Source organism: Polypterus senegalus, chromosome 6 (genome assembly GCF_016835505.1).
Source record: "Polypterus senegalus isolate Bchr_013 chromosome 6, ASM1683550v1, whole genome shotgun sequence".
NCBI classification, from domain to species: domain Eukaryota; kingdom Metazoa; phylum Chordata; class Cladistia; order Polypteriformes; family Polypteridae; genus Polypterus; species Polypterus senegalus.
Window position 1 is genome coordinate 65,715,998 of NC_053159.1, and position 15,732 is coordinate 65,731,729.

At 39.5% G+C, this 15,732-nt stretch overlaps 1 protein-coding gene across 3 annotated transcripts in view; it reads left to right on the plus strand.

The window, feature by feature from the left end:
- The first annotated feature begins 6,277 nt into the window (after nt 1-6,277).
- dvl1a (dishevelled segment polarity protein 1a) overlaps nt 6,278-15,732 on the plus strand; it is a 57,225-nt gene continuing 47,770 nt past the window's right edge. The window contains exons 1-3 of one of the 3 annotated variants that reach the window (XM_039756195.1): nt 6,278-6,596; nt 7,596-7,665; nt 7,769-7,890. In XM_039756195.1, coding sequence (XP_039612129.1) covers nt 6,427-6,596; nt 7,596-7,665; nt 7,769-7,890 — 362 coding nt within the window. In that variant the 5' untranslated portion in view covers nt 6,278-6,426. The remainder of the gene's footprint in view (nt 6,597-7,595; nt 7,666-7,768; nt 7,891-15,732) is intronic. The other 2 variants (XM_039756194.1, XM_039756193.1) reach the window with 2 other exon arrangements.

Genomic DNA, 15,732 nt, shown 5'->3' on the forward strand with positions numbered 1-15,732 from the left:
ATTGTATATAACATCAGCTACCCACTGACTTAGAATAGGTGAGTTTGGATTCTTCCAGTTGAGCAAAACAAGTCCATGTGCCAGTAGTGTAGTAAAGGCAATCACAGTTTGTTTGTCATTCTCCACTTTAAGCCCATCTGGGAGACCACCAAACATAGCTGTTAGTGGATTAGGAGGGATTGTGACACCAAGTCTGTCTGAAAGGCATTTAAAGATTTTGGTAGACCTGACCCTTTTATATAATGAAACTGAAATCTTGCGATAGTCAACTTGCTCCTATCTTTACAGATATGTTTTATCTGTCACTTAAGCAGGTACTTGTTCAACAGAAGCTGACTGGTAAATGTTGGTGTGGTGTTTCAGGAAGTGCTTTCCTGGTACACACTTGATACCTTCATGCAGGTGGGCAACGTCACAGACTAGAATTATTTACTTTCAATGAGACAATGTGTTATGTCATGTGGAAAAGCCTCTAGACTTGACCTTGTTTCAATAATGACAATAAAATCTTGAGATAGTCAGCTTGCTCCAGTCCTTACAGCAGTTCAACCCTGCTTTAGGATGGCCCCAGTCATACCTAATCAATAGTCACCCACCATAGTATGTGCAGCCTCAAATTATCACCTTAACATAGGAAGACATTGTAGAAATTCATCCCCAGCTTCTTGTTTCACATTCACTTGCACCCATAGTGAGCTGCCTATAAAGCAGATAAAGAAGCTGAAGCAATCTAGCCAGCACGTACATCTAAATCTTAATTGACTTTAGTAAAATGATAAATGAAATATTGTGATAAAATGACATGGAAAGGTAGCCATTGTTCCTTATGTTAATGTCTATTAGATTTCTTTCTTTTTTTTGACATGAAGCTTATGTCTGCGGTGGACTGGCACCCTGCCTAGGGTTTGTTTCCTGCCTTGCGCCATGTGGTGGCTGGGATTGGTTCCAGCGGACCCCCATGACCCTGTAGTTAGGGTATAGCGGGTTGGATAATGGATGGATGGATGAAGCTTATGTAAGCTAACTCTTAACCTCTCACTCTGAGTTCAGGTACTCCACGGTGTTGTGACTTATCACTTTACTTAACACGCATTTTAAATGTGGAGTGTCACAATGATCTTGTTTGCTGATGGTGTTGTTCTTGAAGATCTCAGCACAAATTATGTTAGGTCTGTGTAAAAGAATGAGGTAACTGAATTGGCCAAATGGTGTACATTAAATAACCTAAAATACAATATCTATTAAACTGAAGAGCCCATATTGAACTTTAAGAAGGTAAAAGAACACTTTCACTTTTTATATATCCATGTTCAGGTTGTGGAGGTAGCAGAGGAGCTCAAGTCCCTGGGCAATGGCATTTGCAAAACTTATTATGGACAAGATTTTTCATTGCATGTTGCTCTATCTAAGAGAGCTGAAGATGCTTTTTTTTTATTACAGGACACCATGACAATGTTTTCCAAGTTGGTTACTGTAGTGGGGTATGGCAGAAGATCCCCCGAGGATAAGGAGGACTAAGGGAAAGTTGTGTGTACTGTTTCTAAAATTAGTGCTCTTTTATAGAGTCACACTGAAACCTAAATTCATGTACATCTTAGGCTAACTTGTCACACCCCAACCACCCTCTATTAACTCTTTGAACAAATAGTTAAAGGTTGTAATCTATCAAGATTAAGACCATCACATTGCCTAACAGTATTAACTGAAAAAATGGCGAGATGCATAAACTTATCTGCCTGACCTCACAGTCATTTTCAATAATTTGATGAATATGTTTAAGTGTTTAAGCTAAACTAGTTGTTTGTGGGCTGGAGTTGGTGCTCATTTATGTACAATTACATTTCTGTCTTTTTTTGTTGATATCTCCGGCAAAATACTAGTAGTTTTCAATGAGAACACAAAGCCCTATAATTGAGCCCAATGCTAGCCCCTAAAAAACACCCACACACAATTCACATCAAGTGACAGAGGATAAAACATTTCAATATTAGAGAGAAAAAGCACTTAGCCTGGCTTTTAATGCTGGTTTAACGTAGAAAGTACAAGCAGCTCTAGAGACCAGAAGAGTACCATTATCATCATCACTGAAACAAGAGTCTCTGGCACAAGAGGAACATGGAGGAGATTATTGCATTTTGCTGAGTTTTTTTTTCTACCTCTTCAGCTGTGTCCAAGGTCCAAAGGCTGGATTGGTCTGATATCTTCTAGCAAGACAGCACTGCTGTGTTAACTCACAAAGACACAATAGATAACATCTGTCTCACTTTTATCCTTTTACTCAAATGATATTTATGATATTTGCCCAATAAACAATACAATTTTATATATTTACCTTTTCATTGTAATCAGAAATTCTGACAATTTCTAAGTCTATAGCTTTGATTTTGTTTTCTAATCACTCTGAATGTGGACATGTCAAAGAAGGATTTTGTGGTGCCGCTCATAAAGCGTCTCATATCCTCACTATGTGTTAAAATGCTTTTTAAATAGGTGTATAAATGCAAATATAGCAAAAAATTGTGTACATATTTGCATAACCAATGAAAATATAAATCACAGTAACATACTAATTTACTGCATGCTACAATGCAGTATTTGAATGCTGTGAAATAACCAGCCAGAAACACAATGAAGCTTTGGGGCAGCCACCTGTAAAGTTTCCATGGCTGCAAAAGGCTTATGTTTGTGTACAATGTGTACAGGTTAGAGTCCAAAACAGAACTGATCAAGTATGCAGGATGAGGGGTTTTTATAGGCGGTTCAAAGGAAGTGATGTCCTTGGGGCTGGGACAGGAAGTGACGTCCTCAAGGCCGGGACAGGAAGTGACATCTTCAGAGCGTAATTGAATACAGGCAGGATTTCTCGTGTTTGGTCTGTGGAGAGAAAAGAGAGAGGTTCAGTGCAACCAGTCGCTCCCTGGCCTGGCGTGGAAATGCCATTTTCTGGTCCCTTTGGTTGACTCCCAAGCGCACGTGTGTGACAATGCACACCTATATGTTCCACTATCATTAATATGGCTTGAACACACAAACACTTAGGCTTAATTGACCAGAACATAAAAAAAACAAAATCATAAAAAGCAAGAAAAAAAAAAACAATAAGAAGTCTGAATTAGCGTAACCCATTGTAATTTGGTGTGTTCATAATAAATGTGATGATTTACTTTGTGAGGCTGAAGTACATAATAAACAAGAATAGTTTAATCAGTTATTTAAAATATTAAAATACGTACTTCAATTTAAATGATTAAAGTCTAAATATTCTCAGTTGTAATAGAAATTTGTCATTGTCCAACCTCTGACAGCAGTCCATATAAGGTTAAAGCCCTAGTAAAGGATCAAAACTCAAAAACTACCATATATGTAACCACTGACCTAGAAATAGTCTAAAATGATAAGCCACGTTCTTATGTTTGAAATTTGTCATTTTAACCTTCTGGAAGTGTCTCTTGGAGAGATAGGACCACCAGTAAAGAATCAAAAATCAAACATTAGACATATATAAATGAAAGACCTGTGTGTGTGTGTGTATGGAGCAGTCCGCTCTGTTCCCGCTCAACCACAGCCACTAGATGGCGCATGCATGCTCCTCTCTATGAAAGACCTGTGTGCAACAATGACATGCTAATGACACAGATGAAGAAACATAATGTCTAAACCAGTGGTTCTGAAACTGTGGGGCCCCTAGGGGTGCGAAGTAACAAAAAGGGGGGAGCGAAGATGTGAAAAAAAGAAAACAAGAATCAAAAATATGAAAAATACATCTATTGAAACTAAAACAAATTAACTTAAACTACATTCTAATACTAGAAAAATAAATATAGAGTTAGATAAATGTCGATAAAAGTTAAGTAGATACAATAAAATATACAAAATCTACGATATATCATTAATTAAAAAAAGAACAAATTGGTATTAGTGGCCTCCTTTCAAAAAAAATGTTAGGGGGGTGCGATTAAAACTGTTATGAAAACTCGGGTTGCAAATACTTAAAAGTTGAGAAACGCTGGTCTAAACGAAGCAAACGTCGCAGCTCAGCAAATTACAAGTGAAACACCTCAGCAACGGAGGACAAGGCTTGAAATTTTCAATGAAAACATTGTCTATCTGAAGGTATTTTCCAGAGGCAAAGTTTAATAGGACTCATATGCCAGTGATATGGCTATATGGTATCTCTGGGTAATTCTTAAGAGTTAGAGGACTCCTCTCCAAGTTCATGAATATTGTAAAACTGCTAGGAAGTCTTTGGGTTGTTTTTTGTCCTGAAGACCCCATGCAGCTAGTTTTATCATATTTGTGATCAGCAAACACGAAAGAGCATAAAACGACACTCCACATGCCTATTTTACCAATGCCCATTTTTTTGAAGTTACGTGAAAAGAATTAACTTTGACCCCTTGTATTTAATGATGGGGTGAACCCCTGGAATAAGCTGGTGTGACTTGCACAACTTCAAGTTCTTCTAATCATTTTTGCTATTGGTTTACTTTTTATCATAAAGGTGTAATTTCCAGCACAAAATATGGTCCAAAAATGAACTAAAAATAAATGTTTTTCAGGTCCAGAAGACTAGAAATGGGAAGGCAGGCCCCAACAAGCTTGACATTTTGCATAACTAGACATTAAGAAAAGTTGAATGGTATATCATATGTAGAGTTTTTTCTCATACTAGTGAGTCACAAGGTGCCAGACAAAAAAATGAAGTAGTTCCAAAGTATTCATAATTCATACAAACACAATTAATGTCACACACAAATATGCTTCTTACATTCCCCTGAACACTTAGCAAACTCATTTTGTAATTTCTGGATTCACACAAAAAAGGCAGAAACTGGGAAATAATAGCAAAATACAGGAGTCCAGTTAAAAGAAGATGGTGGTTAGGACGAACACCTGCTGTCAAGGTGGTCCACAGAAGTGAAGTTGAGCCCACTTAGTTAAGCCTTTTATTTACTAACTAGCCACAGTACACAGTTAATAGATTAATTTCAAATACTTCTCTTGCCCTACTTTCAGAGCCTTTTCTCTTTATTCACGTTTGTCTGCATCTCTCTTTACCGGCGCTCTTTTTCTCGAGTCCAGTCCTGTAAAACCTGCTTCTCAGACTCTGCCATTATTTTTGAGGCGCCTTTCTTGCCTGTTGTCTGGCTTTATATTTTCCATCTTTAAAGATGACTCTCTCAGCATGTGCCTCTACTCCTTCTCGTCCTTCTCACACTCAAACTGATCACACCAAAGCCAAACTGCCAATCAGATTGCTCTGAGGGACTGGACACACGGACCTTAGTGTTTTATTATACAGTAAATCAGTACACAAATGATGCAGTGGCTCTGCTTTAAAATTCAGTGTTATTTGCACCTGTGTTTGCATTACACTTCCCTGATTGTATTTGTATACAATATAGGGAGCAAACTCCATATTAATAAGGTGAACTGAAATAAAAAAGGGAAAAGAAACTTAAAACAATGACAAAGAAAACACATTTCTGAATTTCTTCTAAATTCCAATATTATACATGGGGACTTTTCTGAACCAGGTCAGCTAAATCAGTATGAGCGTGACCCACTGATATATGAAACTGGTTGGAACGAAAGCCTGTAGCCACAGGACTGAACTTGAGAACGTCAGTCTTGGGTTATCAAAAGATACCCAAAAACAACAGACTCTTAAAGATATTCACAGACGTGCTCTCATTACTGTATACTCGTTAATAAATATTCCAATCATACATTTACGGGTCAGGGTGTAGTGGAGTCCGTCTCGGCAGTATCAGGCGTAAAGCTGGACCCAATCACGGACGGACAGCCAGATCACGGAATGGCCCACGTACACCTACTCATTTCCCAATCTTCGGTCTAACTTCTTTTGTTTTGTGTCATCTTCCGAGTGAAACTGTCAGCTTCACGAGTATCCACCTGACTGTGAGATATGCATAGGCTCCTCCAGTTCTCCCAGTAGGGTGGGGAATTTCTCATAGTCGGTGAGGGAATGGAATGCCAGTTTTTGCCGGGGGTGGGGGTGTCTTGCATTAACCACAGCGCCTCTTTTCTGCAGGCTCGTGTCAAAGGACGCGCTGTGGTCAGAAAAGCAAACTCCTCACTCAATTCATTCCAGCAGCACTGTCTTTTTTTCTTTCTGTCACAAGCGCTCAGTCGCCGCGTCGCTCGTGGCAGACAGACGACACTCTTTCGCCACCGTACGCTTCCCTCGCCCCACGCTAGGGGGCAGGCTCCGTCATTCGGTCCACCGTCCCTCTCAGTCCTGGCTTTCTGTCTCCGCGGCGCCCCGCCCGTCTGTTTGTCTCTCGGTGCCCTCACGCTCGGCCATGCCTCTGCGCCCGACAGGGCTGCCAAGAGACCGTGCTCTCGGCACTGTGAAGCTGTAGCGGGGAGGGCCGTACCGCAGCGACCCGCTGCTTCGCTCTCATGGCGGAGACCAAAATCATCTACCACATCGATGAGGAGGAGACGCCGTACCTTGTCAAGCTGCCTGTGGCGCCTGACAGGGTCACGCTGTCAGATTTCAAGAATGTGCTCAACAACCGGCCGCTCAACAGCTATAAGTTTTTCTTCAAGTCCATGGACCAGGACTTCGGGTGAGTCAGGGCGGTTCCTCTGGAGCAGGCCTCACGGCGGCGGATTCGTCGTTAGTGCGGTAGGGGTTCTAGATACCTCTCGGTGGAGGCTACGGTGAGATGGACAAGGTGGCTGCGGCCCTGTCCAGAGCCGTATCTATTGTATTAGAGTGTCGGACGTGGGGGTCGCAGACATATCGAGTCGAACGGAGAGACCGAGAGATGTTGACAAGGATAGAAGCAGGCAGAGAGTCCGGTGATTGACCGCGACGCGAAACCTGTTGACATATTGTGGCAAAGACGCGACTGCTGACTTTGTGAGAGCCGGTCGAAGCAACAGATAGTGCTGTGACAGAGCGAGCCCGACGCGTGGGCTGCCTGCAGAGACTGAGCCGGACCGTGGTGGGGGGCTGTCAGTTTAAAACGAGGGCTCCGGACACAAATCATATTTTAACGCTTTGACTGAGGCTCCTGAAAAATAGAGGTTGCCGACCTAGTGTGAGCATGAGAGGAGACATGTTACTGGTGGAACTGGACAAAAGGATATGCGAGGCGACTAGTTACGGGGCCGCTGACGGACTTTCATTGGGGATTGCTGACCATCGGGTTATGATGACTGATCGCCCCCTTGACCCCGCCTGCTGAGTGAGTGTGTGCGTTTTTTCAAATAAATGATAGCAGACCGTGAATATGTCAGGTGCAGATGATGCTGACAGAAAATAAACTGGAAGTATTGGGGCTAGGAATGCTGGCCTGTGTTTCGTTCTTAATAGATTTGTCATGCTGTGTAATGAGTGTGACGGTAATATAAATACAGACGTTTTATGGGTGTCTTATAAGGTGGTTACAAATGCTCATTATTGCTGTCAGTTTGTGAAATTAATACCTGCCACCAGGTGGGATACTAAAGTGGGAGGCCATGAAATACTGCACTCTGTCGCTTGTGCTTTGTTTTATGTCTTTGTATTTTGCAGCTGCATAATATCCTTAGATATATGTTGTTTTTGTCTAAATCTACAGGGTAGTCAAAGAGGAGATCTCTGATGACAATGCCAAATTGCCTTGCTTTAATGGGAGAGTGGTGTCATGGGTAAGTGTAATAGTTTTTGAAACCAAGGGGGATTAGCTGGTGTTGTGTTTTCTGAAAAGGAAATAGTAATATGTATTCTCACTATCTTCTCGTCATCCACTAGCTTGTTTTGGCAGAATCCACGCATTCAGACGGAGGTTCTCAAGGTACAGAGAGTCAGGCAGAGCTGCCACCTTCACTGGAGAGAACGGGTGGCATTGGTGACTCCAGACCCCCCTCATTCCAGTAAGTGTAATGGTTTGCCTTTTGTGGTGTTAGGGAAGCCCCCCCTGCTGTTTAATACCTTGTACATCTGTATTGCATGTTGAAAAAAAGACCGCCATCAAGTGCGATGCAGCGTGACAAGGTAGTGATGAAAAACTTTAAAATTCCGAATTTGTATTTGTGCTCGCTTCTCAGGCATTCTGCAAGTTCTTCTTGAGCACAGAGGAAAAATGTGACTGTAGGGATTTCAAAAGAAAGCAAAGATGGTACAAGAGCAGACATGTGTACAAGAGTTGGGGGAGGGGTGCCTATAGGACAAGGTAGTGACAGGTATAGTGAGGTGGGTGGCACAGCAGTGGGTGGAACAGGGTGTGTCAGGAGGAGACGCACAGCAATCAAGCTGTTTTGTTGTCAGAAACGTGTAGCAGACCTGGGCAAAGTGACAGAAAATTCATGCTTTGTGAGAATTAGCAATTTACAAGCAAGTTTGACCGGTGGTAATGCTGTTCTCAGATCACATGAAGCATTGATCTGTTTAAATAAATATGACTTTATAAAAATTAGTGACAATAAAAAGTACTTTAAAATGTAATGCTTATGTTTTTCCATTGTACACACTGAAGAAATAATATATTTGAGAAGATCTAATATATATAGTTTTTGGTGGAGACAGAGCCCATCATCACTTGTCATACTATACACAAAAACTGAACAGATGACAGAATTCCTTGTCAAGAACAATTTGTCAGTAAGGCTTGCAACCCAACTGACAAAATTTTTCCTCTCTAAAACACTATATAAGGTAATACTTTAGGCTTTAAAAATAAGGATTCCAAAAATTTTTGTAAGGGTTATAAATGTATGCTGCATAAACAAGTGCAAACCAGTTAAAATGTTTGTGTGTATCTAAAAATCTATAAAAATGTATAAAACCTGGCCAGTTTAGAGTTGCCAGTTAAGCTAAGTCACACATCATTGGGATGTCTGTGGAAAACTGGAGTATACAGAGAAAAATCAACGCAAACATAAGGGGACCATGCTCGCAGATCACTTGAACAGAAAGTGCATATCCGGAAACTGTGAAGTGTAAACTTTGAGCAAAGCAAACATATGGAAAATAACAAAAGTCCCTCAACCATTGATTTGTTTGACAGAGAAGAAGAGTTCAAATAAGCACATGTAAAGGTATCCATCTATATGCTGTGGATCAGCTAACCCTAACCCATATATAGTACATATTAAAAAAATCAGGTTGGGGAGCATGGCAGTGGTAGAGCGCGTTGCTGCACCCACCACATGACGAAACGGCAAATAGAAGAAAATCATGTCAGTTTCTGGCAAGTATATTTCAGTAGTAAACAATTATTTAAGCTAGCTATAAGTGGCATCTAAATGTTGCCGGGACACAGTAAAAGTTACATTATTGAGGCTTGGTTGTAAAGTCTCAATAACACAGAACATCAGCCAGCTTGTGGATAACTCTTCACTGGTCTGGCAATAATGCAGGTTTCCTCTCAAAGCCTCATTTGCGTTAACATTTATAATCTACTATATGAGGTCTCCGTGTGTGCGCCTGGTCCCTCTGATCCCTCAGAGCAATCTGATTGGTCAGTTTGTCTTTGGTGACACCATCAAAAGAAGAAGTGCTGGAGAAGAGATTTTGAGACACATGGGGTAAAGAAAAGACATATGAGTCACCTTGAGAGTCGCCTTCAACGACAGGAAGTATAAAAGTGGACAGGAGGCAAGCAAGGTGCCTCGAAATGAGTCTGTAGGTTTTACAGTGTGGCCGTTATGAAGATGCGGAGATTTTAACTGTTTTCAAATTGTGGTTTGGTTATTTTATTTCGGGGACCCCAGGAACACACCCAGCCTTGACCCAGCTTGCACACTAACAAATGGAGACAAGTAAAAAATGTGGCTTAATATGAATAGGTAAGGCATAATAAACAATTAACATGTACTCAAAATCCCACCCAAATTCTCCTGGAGGCAATAATTATATAACAAACATTGAACTATTGAAACTGAAAAAAAACACTACGCACTACCCAATAAAGGATTAACACTTATGACACAATTCAAATACAGTCAAGTACAGCAGGTGGGGTGAGGTTGGGGAGTAGAATGAAACCCCTCTGAAAAGCCCTCTGAATGAAATGTAGTTTTGTCTTACCAGGTTCCAGTTTTTGCGCGAAGATTTGACGTGATTAGGAGCGCTACCCAGACGAAGAAATCGCGCAAACAACCAGGCACAGGGCAAACACATTGATGCAGGAAGAAATGTAATCCAAAGTGGTTGTATTTGTAATCCAATAGATTGTGATGTGTAAAAACAAATAGACACAGGTAATCTCCATCCGGCATCTTTTGGCTCCTTTTTAAAGACATTACCTAATTATCCTTCTTCCCAGAAATCCCCGTGCCACTCTAAAACTGCCCAATGGTGTAACACTACCTGTGGCTGCTTGGATTTGTATGCAGTTTAAGTAGCGCTGCTACAATGGGTAAGCGCTCAAGAGTAGATGCATCAGTCAAGAGACGTTCAGACATTCGACGATACAGAGTAAAGGTGTTGAGGGAACACATAGGGTCAAGAGATATCACATATTTTAATGGGTAATGTGGCTAGTTTTACAAATAAAAGAAGACTACCTGGGTGTATGGTGGCAGTAACCCAATAACTTAAATAAGTATACTGATTCAAAGTATTTTGTATATATTCAGGACATCTGCGGGCAGTGCAGATTGCATTTTGAACAAAATGAGTATACCCATTGCTGGCAGATGTCACCTGAAAGTTTCTGAAGGTGAACTAGTAGAGGTGTAGCATTACAACATTTTGTTTAGAGTCCTTTGCTAGAATGAGAAGTTCAGACAAGTTTGGTCAAAGATGTTCAGCCACATAGATTTTTATTTGTATAGGGGTAACATCAGGTATAACTAAAAAAAAAAAGATAATAATGAATCGTGGATTGCCACTTTTGTATAAGGTTGCATTTTTGTGGAGCTTGAATGTTCTCCTCTTATCTGTTTGGGTTTTTCTTCAATTACAGTTATCATCCCACATCCGAAAGATATGCATGTCAGATTAGCTAGTAACACAGATTGATCTGGTTAATATGCCCTGTCCAGGATTTGTTTATATACTGATACTAATCCTACGGCGATGGATCCCATCTTTCCATGTTCTTGAACTGGATAACCTAGTTAAAAAATGGAAAAATAAAACATTAGAGTTTTAGGTTTATGTATTTCATAACATATTCTCCCAGTGTCAATCATCATAATATGAGGTTAATACAATTTTCCAGAACATTACACAAATAACTGAGTGCCAATTAAATATTATATTTTAATTTTATTCTGCAATACATTCATATTATTGCACCTTGTTTCATAAAACTCTGTAGTGTATGAATTTATGTTGTCAGTCTCCTAGTTTAAATCATAAATAATGAGTCAGGATGAATCTTAACTGATCTGGAAAAAATTGCAGAGATTATTTTTTGTTGTTTATTTCGCCTTATACAATTTCTCGTATTAGGAATTTGTTAGTTTTCACATACCCCTTGGGGTCAGAGCACAGGGTCAGCCATTGTACAGCACTCCTGGAACAATTGAAGGTTAAGGGCCTCACTCAAGGGCTCACTCTTTTGGCAGTGACAGGGATTCGAACCAGCAACCTTCGGGATACCAGGGCAGATCCTTAGCCTCAGAGCCACCACTACGCCCTAAATTTCAAGGTCGTGCTAATCCATTAATGCTGTGGTAGATGATTGATAGATGGTTTACAGTGCTGTATTTTGTGTATTCTTTAGAAGTTTCAAAGGCACTGCAACATATCCTTAAATTTAAAATGGAAACACTAATTTTATGCCTCCAAAATGTAAATGAACCATTCTTGCATAATGGCCTAATGTAAATAATAGATGTCCCAAGTTTTGTTACTGAGGCTACTTCAATAGCTGTATACTGAAATATTTTTATTCCCTAGAATTGACAACCTTAACTTGCAAGTTTAAAAGTATACAGTTTCCAATTAAATTAAACTCTGTGATGAGCATAATGCAAATCAGGGCAATAGATCTAGCTCCTTGCTCTAAGTAAAGAAATAGAAATCATTGGTATATGTGATGTTTGAATAAACAAGAATAAATATAATTAAGTAATATTTTTCCCTCCTTGTGCATGGCTAACAGAAATATAAAGTTTTCGAATACAACCCAGTAATGTGAAACTGTTCTGCAAGTATAAACAGACAAATAACAGCATAATTTCTTGTAACGTGTTTTAGTGTAAATGCAGGTAAACTAGTTTATAAAGAGAGAGAATTAATTGAGAATCATCATATGCATTTTTTTCTTTTTAAAATTAGGGTACTATATTAGGCATGGCAAATAATCTAACTTTTAATTTTAATGAACAATCTTTAATTGAATTGGTCCACCACATGAGAATATACAAGTCAAGTAGAATAACGTTTTGGGCAGTCTGTGCCAGATCAAGTAGCAATAACTACTCGAACTAGCAGTGGCGGTCGAAGCCCATTTGGAGCCCTACGCAGGATGGACAGACATTGTCCCTTGTTGTCCATAGTAGGTAGTCGATATTATTAGACTTAGATGACCTTGGAGTCGGGGTGGGGGTTATGGCTGTGTTTCTGTGGGGCTCCCTTGGTGTCTGGGGTGTTCACTCTTTCAGTAGCACAAACAGCGGCCCTTTGTGTATATACTATGGACTTTAAGGAGCGTGTGCACTTTTACTTTCATAAACGACACCCAGTGGTTAACATCATCTATTCATTATCATTAGAATTCCATGACAAGTGGAGGCACCCCTCCTTGTCCAGAGCATAAGCACCTTGTATTACACCTAATGGATTGATTGGCTCTCCTTATTGGTTCTTTATCGTACTGGCAGTCTGGATATGTTTGATTCGTGCCTTTTGTCAAGTGCTGAATATACTGTGGTGCTCTGCAACTATCAATTCAGTATAAGAAAATTCCAGAACAGATAAAGTTCTTTGTAGGTCCCTTGAAGAGCAAATACAAACCCACTATGTATGCCATAGTTTAGATGCAAATCAGGCTATATTATAAATGTTAGGTTTTTTTCTTTCTAATTTTACAGCATTTTATCTGCATCAGACATGATGATATTGCAGTTAATGTTTTCATTAAAACTGTGCAGGCAAAATGTCCTCTCCTTTGGCCACCTCCACCCAGGAGCCAAGTCCTTAGAATGATGTCAAAAAATAAAATGCTAGTAGAATAAACAGTGAAATTGCTGACTGTGTACGTAGAAATGACATGAGAACCCCAGGAAAGAAAAAAAAAACAGAGTCAAATAGTGTAAGATATGAGCTAGATGAAGTTTTTTCATTTTGCAAGTAAAAAGTATTGTGTAAAGCAGGAGCAAGATGCTCCCTTCTATTGTCAATAACTCATTTATAACTGCTCCAGGATGAGAATTTATTTTACCAATTGCTGTTTTATGTGTCATCATCAAACCAAGACTGTTAAGTAAAAATAGGCTGGGAACAGCTTCCAGCATTCATAAAATGATTTGCTTCAGTATAGGCGGCAGCTCTGAAGTACTTGCATACACATACGTGTGTCAAACACTTTATAATGAATGTGTTCCTTTATTTTAGACTCACTACATTTTCTCCTTTGTGCCCTTTTAGAAAGTATGGAATGTTGTACTGTATATGATTACTTTTGTTTGCACTTTGTGTGCTGTAGGACACCGTAGTAAAACCCCCATCTAAGGTTACATAATTGCTGGTATTTAAGCAAGACACTTTTTGCTATTGGCAGCTGCAATCAGGATCAGTAATATACTGTAGCTATTTCTATAGCAGTTTGTACAGAAACACACTGGAATTATATACAGTGCCTATAGAAAATCATTATACTCCTTTAAAATAGCCACTTTTGTTTTACAGCATAAACTTCAACACCCATTAAAAGCATCTTTGTCCAGCTTTCTTAACACATTTTGCCTTACATCATTAGCATAATGAAATAATGCAGCAGTTCTGAAAGTCAATAAAAAATAAAAAAGTAGAATAACAGGGTTGGAAATGTGATGAGTCCCCTGATTTAATGCTTTGTAGGACCACCTTTTGCCTTAGTGACAACCCTCAGTTTGTTTGGATATGTTTCTACAGGCTTTGCACACTGCCCTTTTTAAACTTAATCACAAATTTTGTATCAGATTTGAGTCAAAGGTTCAGAGTTTCTGACTTGGCCACTCAAAGACAGTCATTTTCCTATCCTTCACCCACTGCGTTGTTCTTTTTGTGGTGTGTTTTGGGCTGATGTTATGCTGGAAAGTAAACCACTTACCTTTCTTTTGCTTTCTGACAGAGGGATGCATGTTTTCCTCAAGAATTTGGATTTAATTGGCAGCATTCATTTCCTCATTAATTCTGATCAATCACCTAGTCCCCACTGAAATAAAACCCCCCACAAAATAATTTTCTCATCACTATGCTTCACAGTGGGTATGGTGTGTTTTAACGGGTGTGCTGTGTTTGGCTGTTGTCATCTGTAGCCCTTTCTTATCTGACCATAAAACCTTTTGCCACATGATATAAGAAACTTCCAAGTGTTTCTTTGCAAAGCACAAATGAGACTCAGTATGGTACTTTTTAGAACAGCCTTTTTTCTTGCCACCCAGCTATACAGGTCATTTTTGTGCTTGACCTTGTGAGATTTTTGTCACATGGACAGATGGACCAATCCTAGCCATGAACACTTGTAAGTTGTTCAAAGTTGCCATTGTCCTCTTAGGTTCCTGCATCAATATCCTCCTGATTTAGTTGTTCAGTGTAGCAGGACAGCCTGATCTAGGCCAAGTGGGCAGTGCTATATGCTCTTCACTGCTTTAAAATGCTCTGAATGTTACACAGATGGATATATGAAGTCTTAGAAATACTTTTTGTATTTTTCTTCTAACTTATGCCTTTACACAATTTTATCCCAGAGCCCTTTTGAAAGGACCTTTAGAACTTTAGAGCAATCTAGATGAGAATAGGCCATCCAGCCCAGCAAAGCTCAGTCCTATCCACTGAATTCTTCTAAAGTCCTACTGCCTACCTCACTACTTGGCTGCTTATTTCATGTGTTTATGGTTCACTGTGTAAAGAAAAACATCCTAATGTTTGTGCAAAATTTACACTTAACATGTTTCCAACTGTGTCCCCATTTTCTTGATCAACTAATTTTAGAATAACAGTCTTAATCCTGTTTACATACCCACTAGCTGTGGATTCCTCAAGTAACAGCTGGATTTATTCTGAAGTAATCAGAACCACTACAGTTTATGTCAGGTGGTGACACCAGTTAGCCTGATGTTTGAATTGGAAAATGATTGGTTGTATGTGAGGATGATAATGGCCACTCTAAGGGGCTAATAAGTTATCCAAACCAAGCATTCAGGTAATTAAATTTTAATCCATGCTCAGTATTGTTTAAAATGTTATTTTCTCTTTGATTTTGAGGATTACATTGTGTAAATACAGCCAGAAATAATTATATTTAAATTCCAGGGTATAATGTGACAAAAGGTAAGGGTTTTGACAGGATATGACAATTTTTATACGTACTACCCAAGATGAAATAAGTGTACACTGAAAGTAAAAAGAAAATCAAAGATGATAGATTGATTGCTGGACATTTTATTTTATTTCAAGATGTGAGAAGTTAGTATTCTGGTGAATAGACACAATTCTGTGGTAGACACAGTAACAAGGGGCGGCATGGTGGCACAGTGGTAGCACTGCTGCCTCACAATAAGGAGACCAGGGTTTGCATCTTGGATCCTACCTATATAGAGTTTGCATGTTCTTCCAGT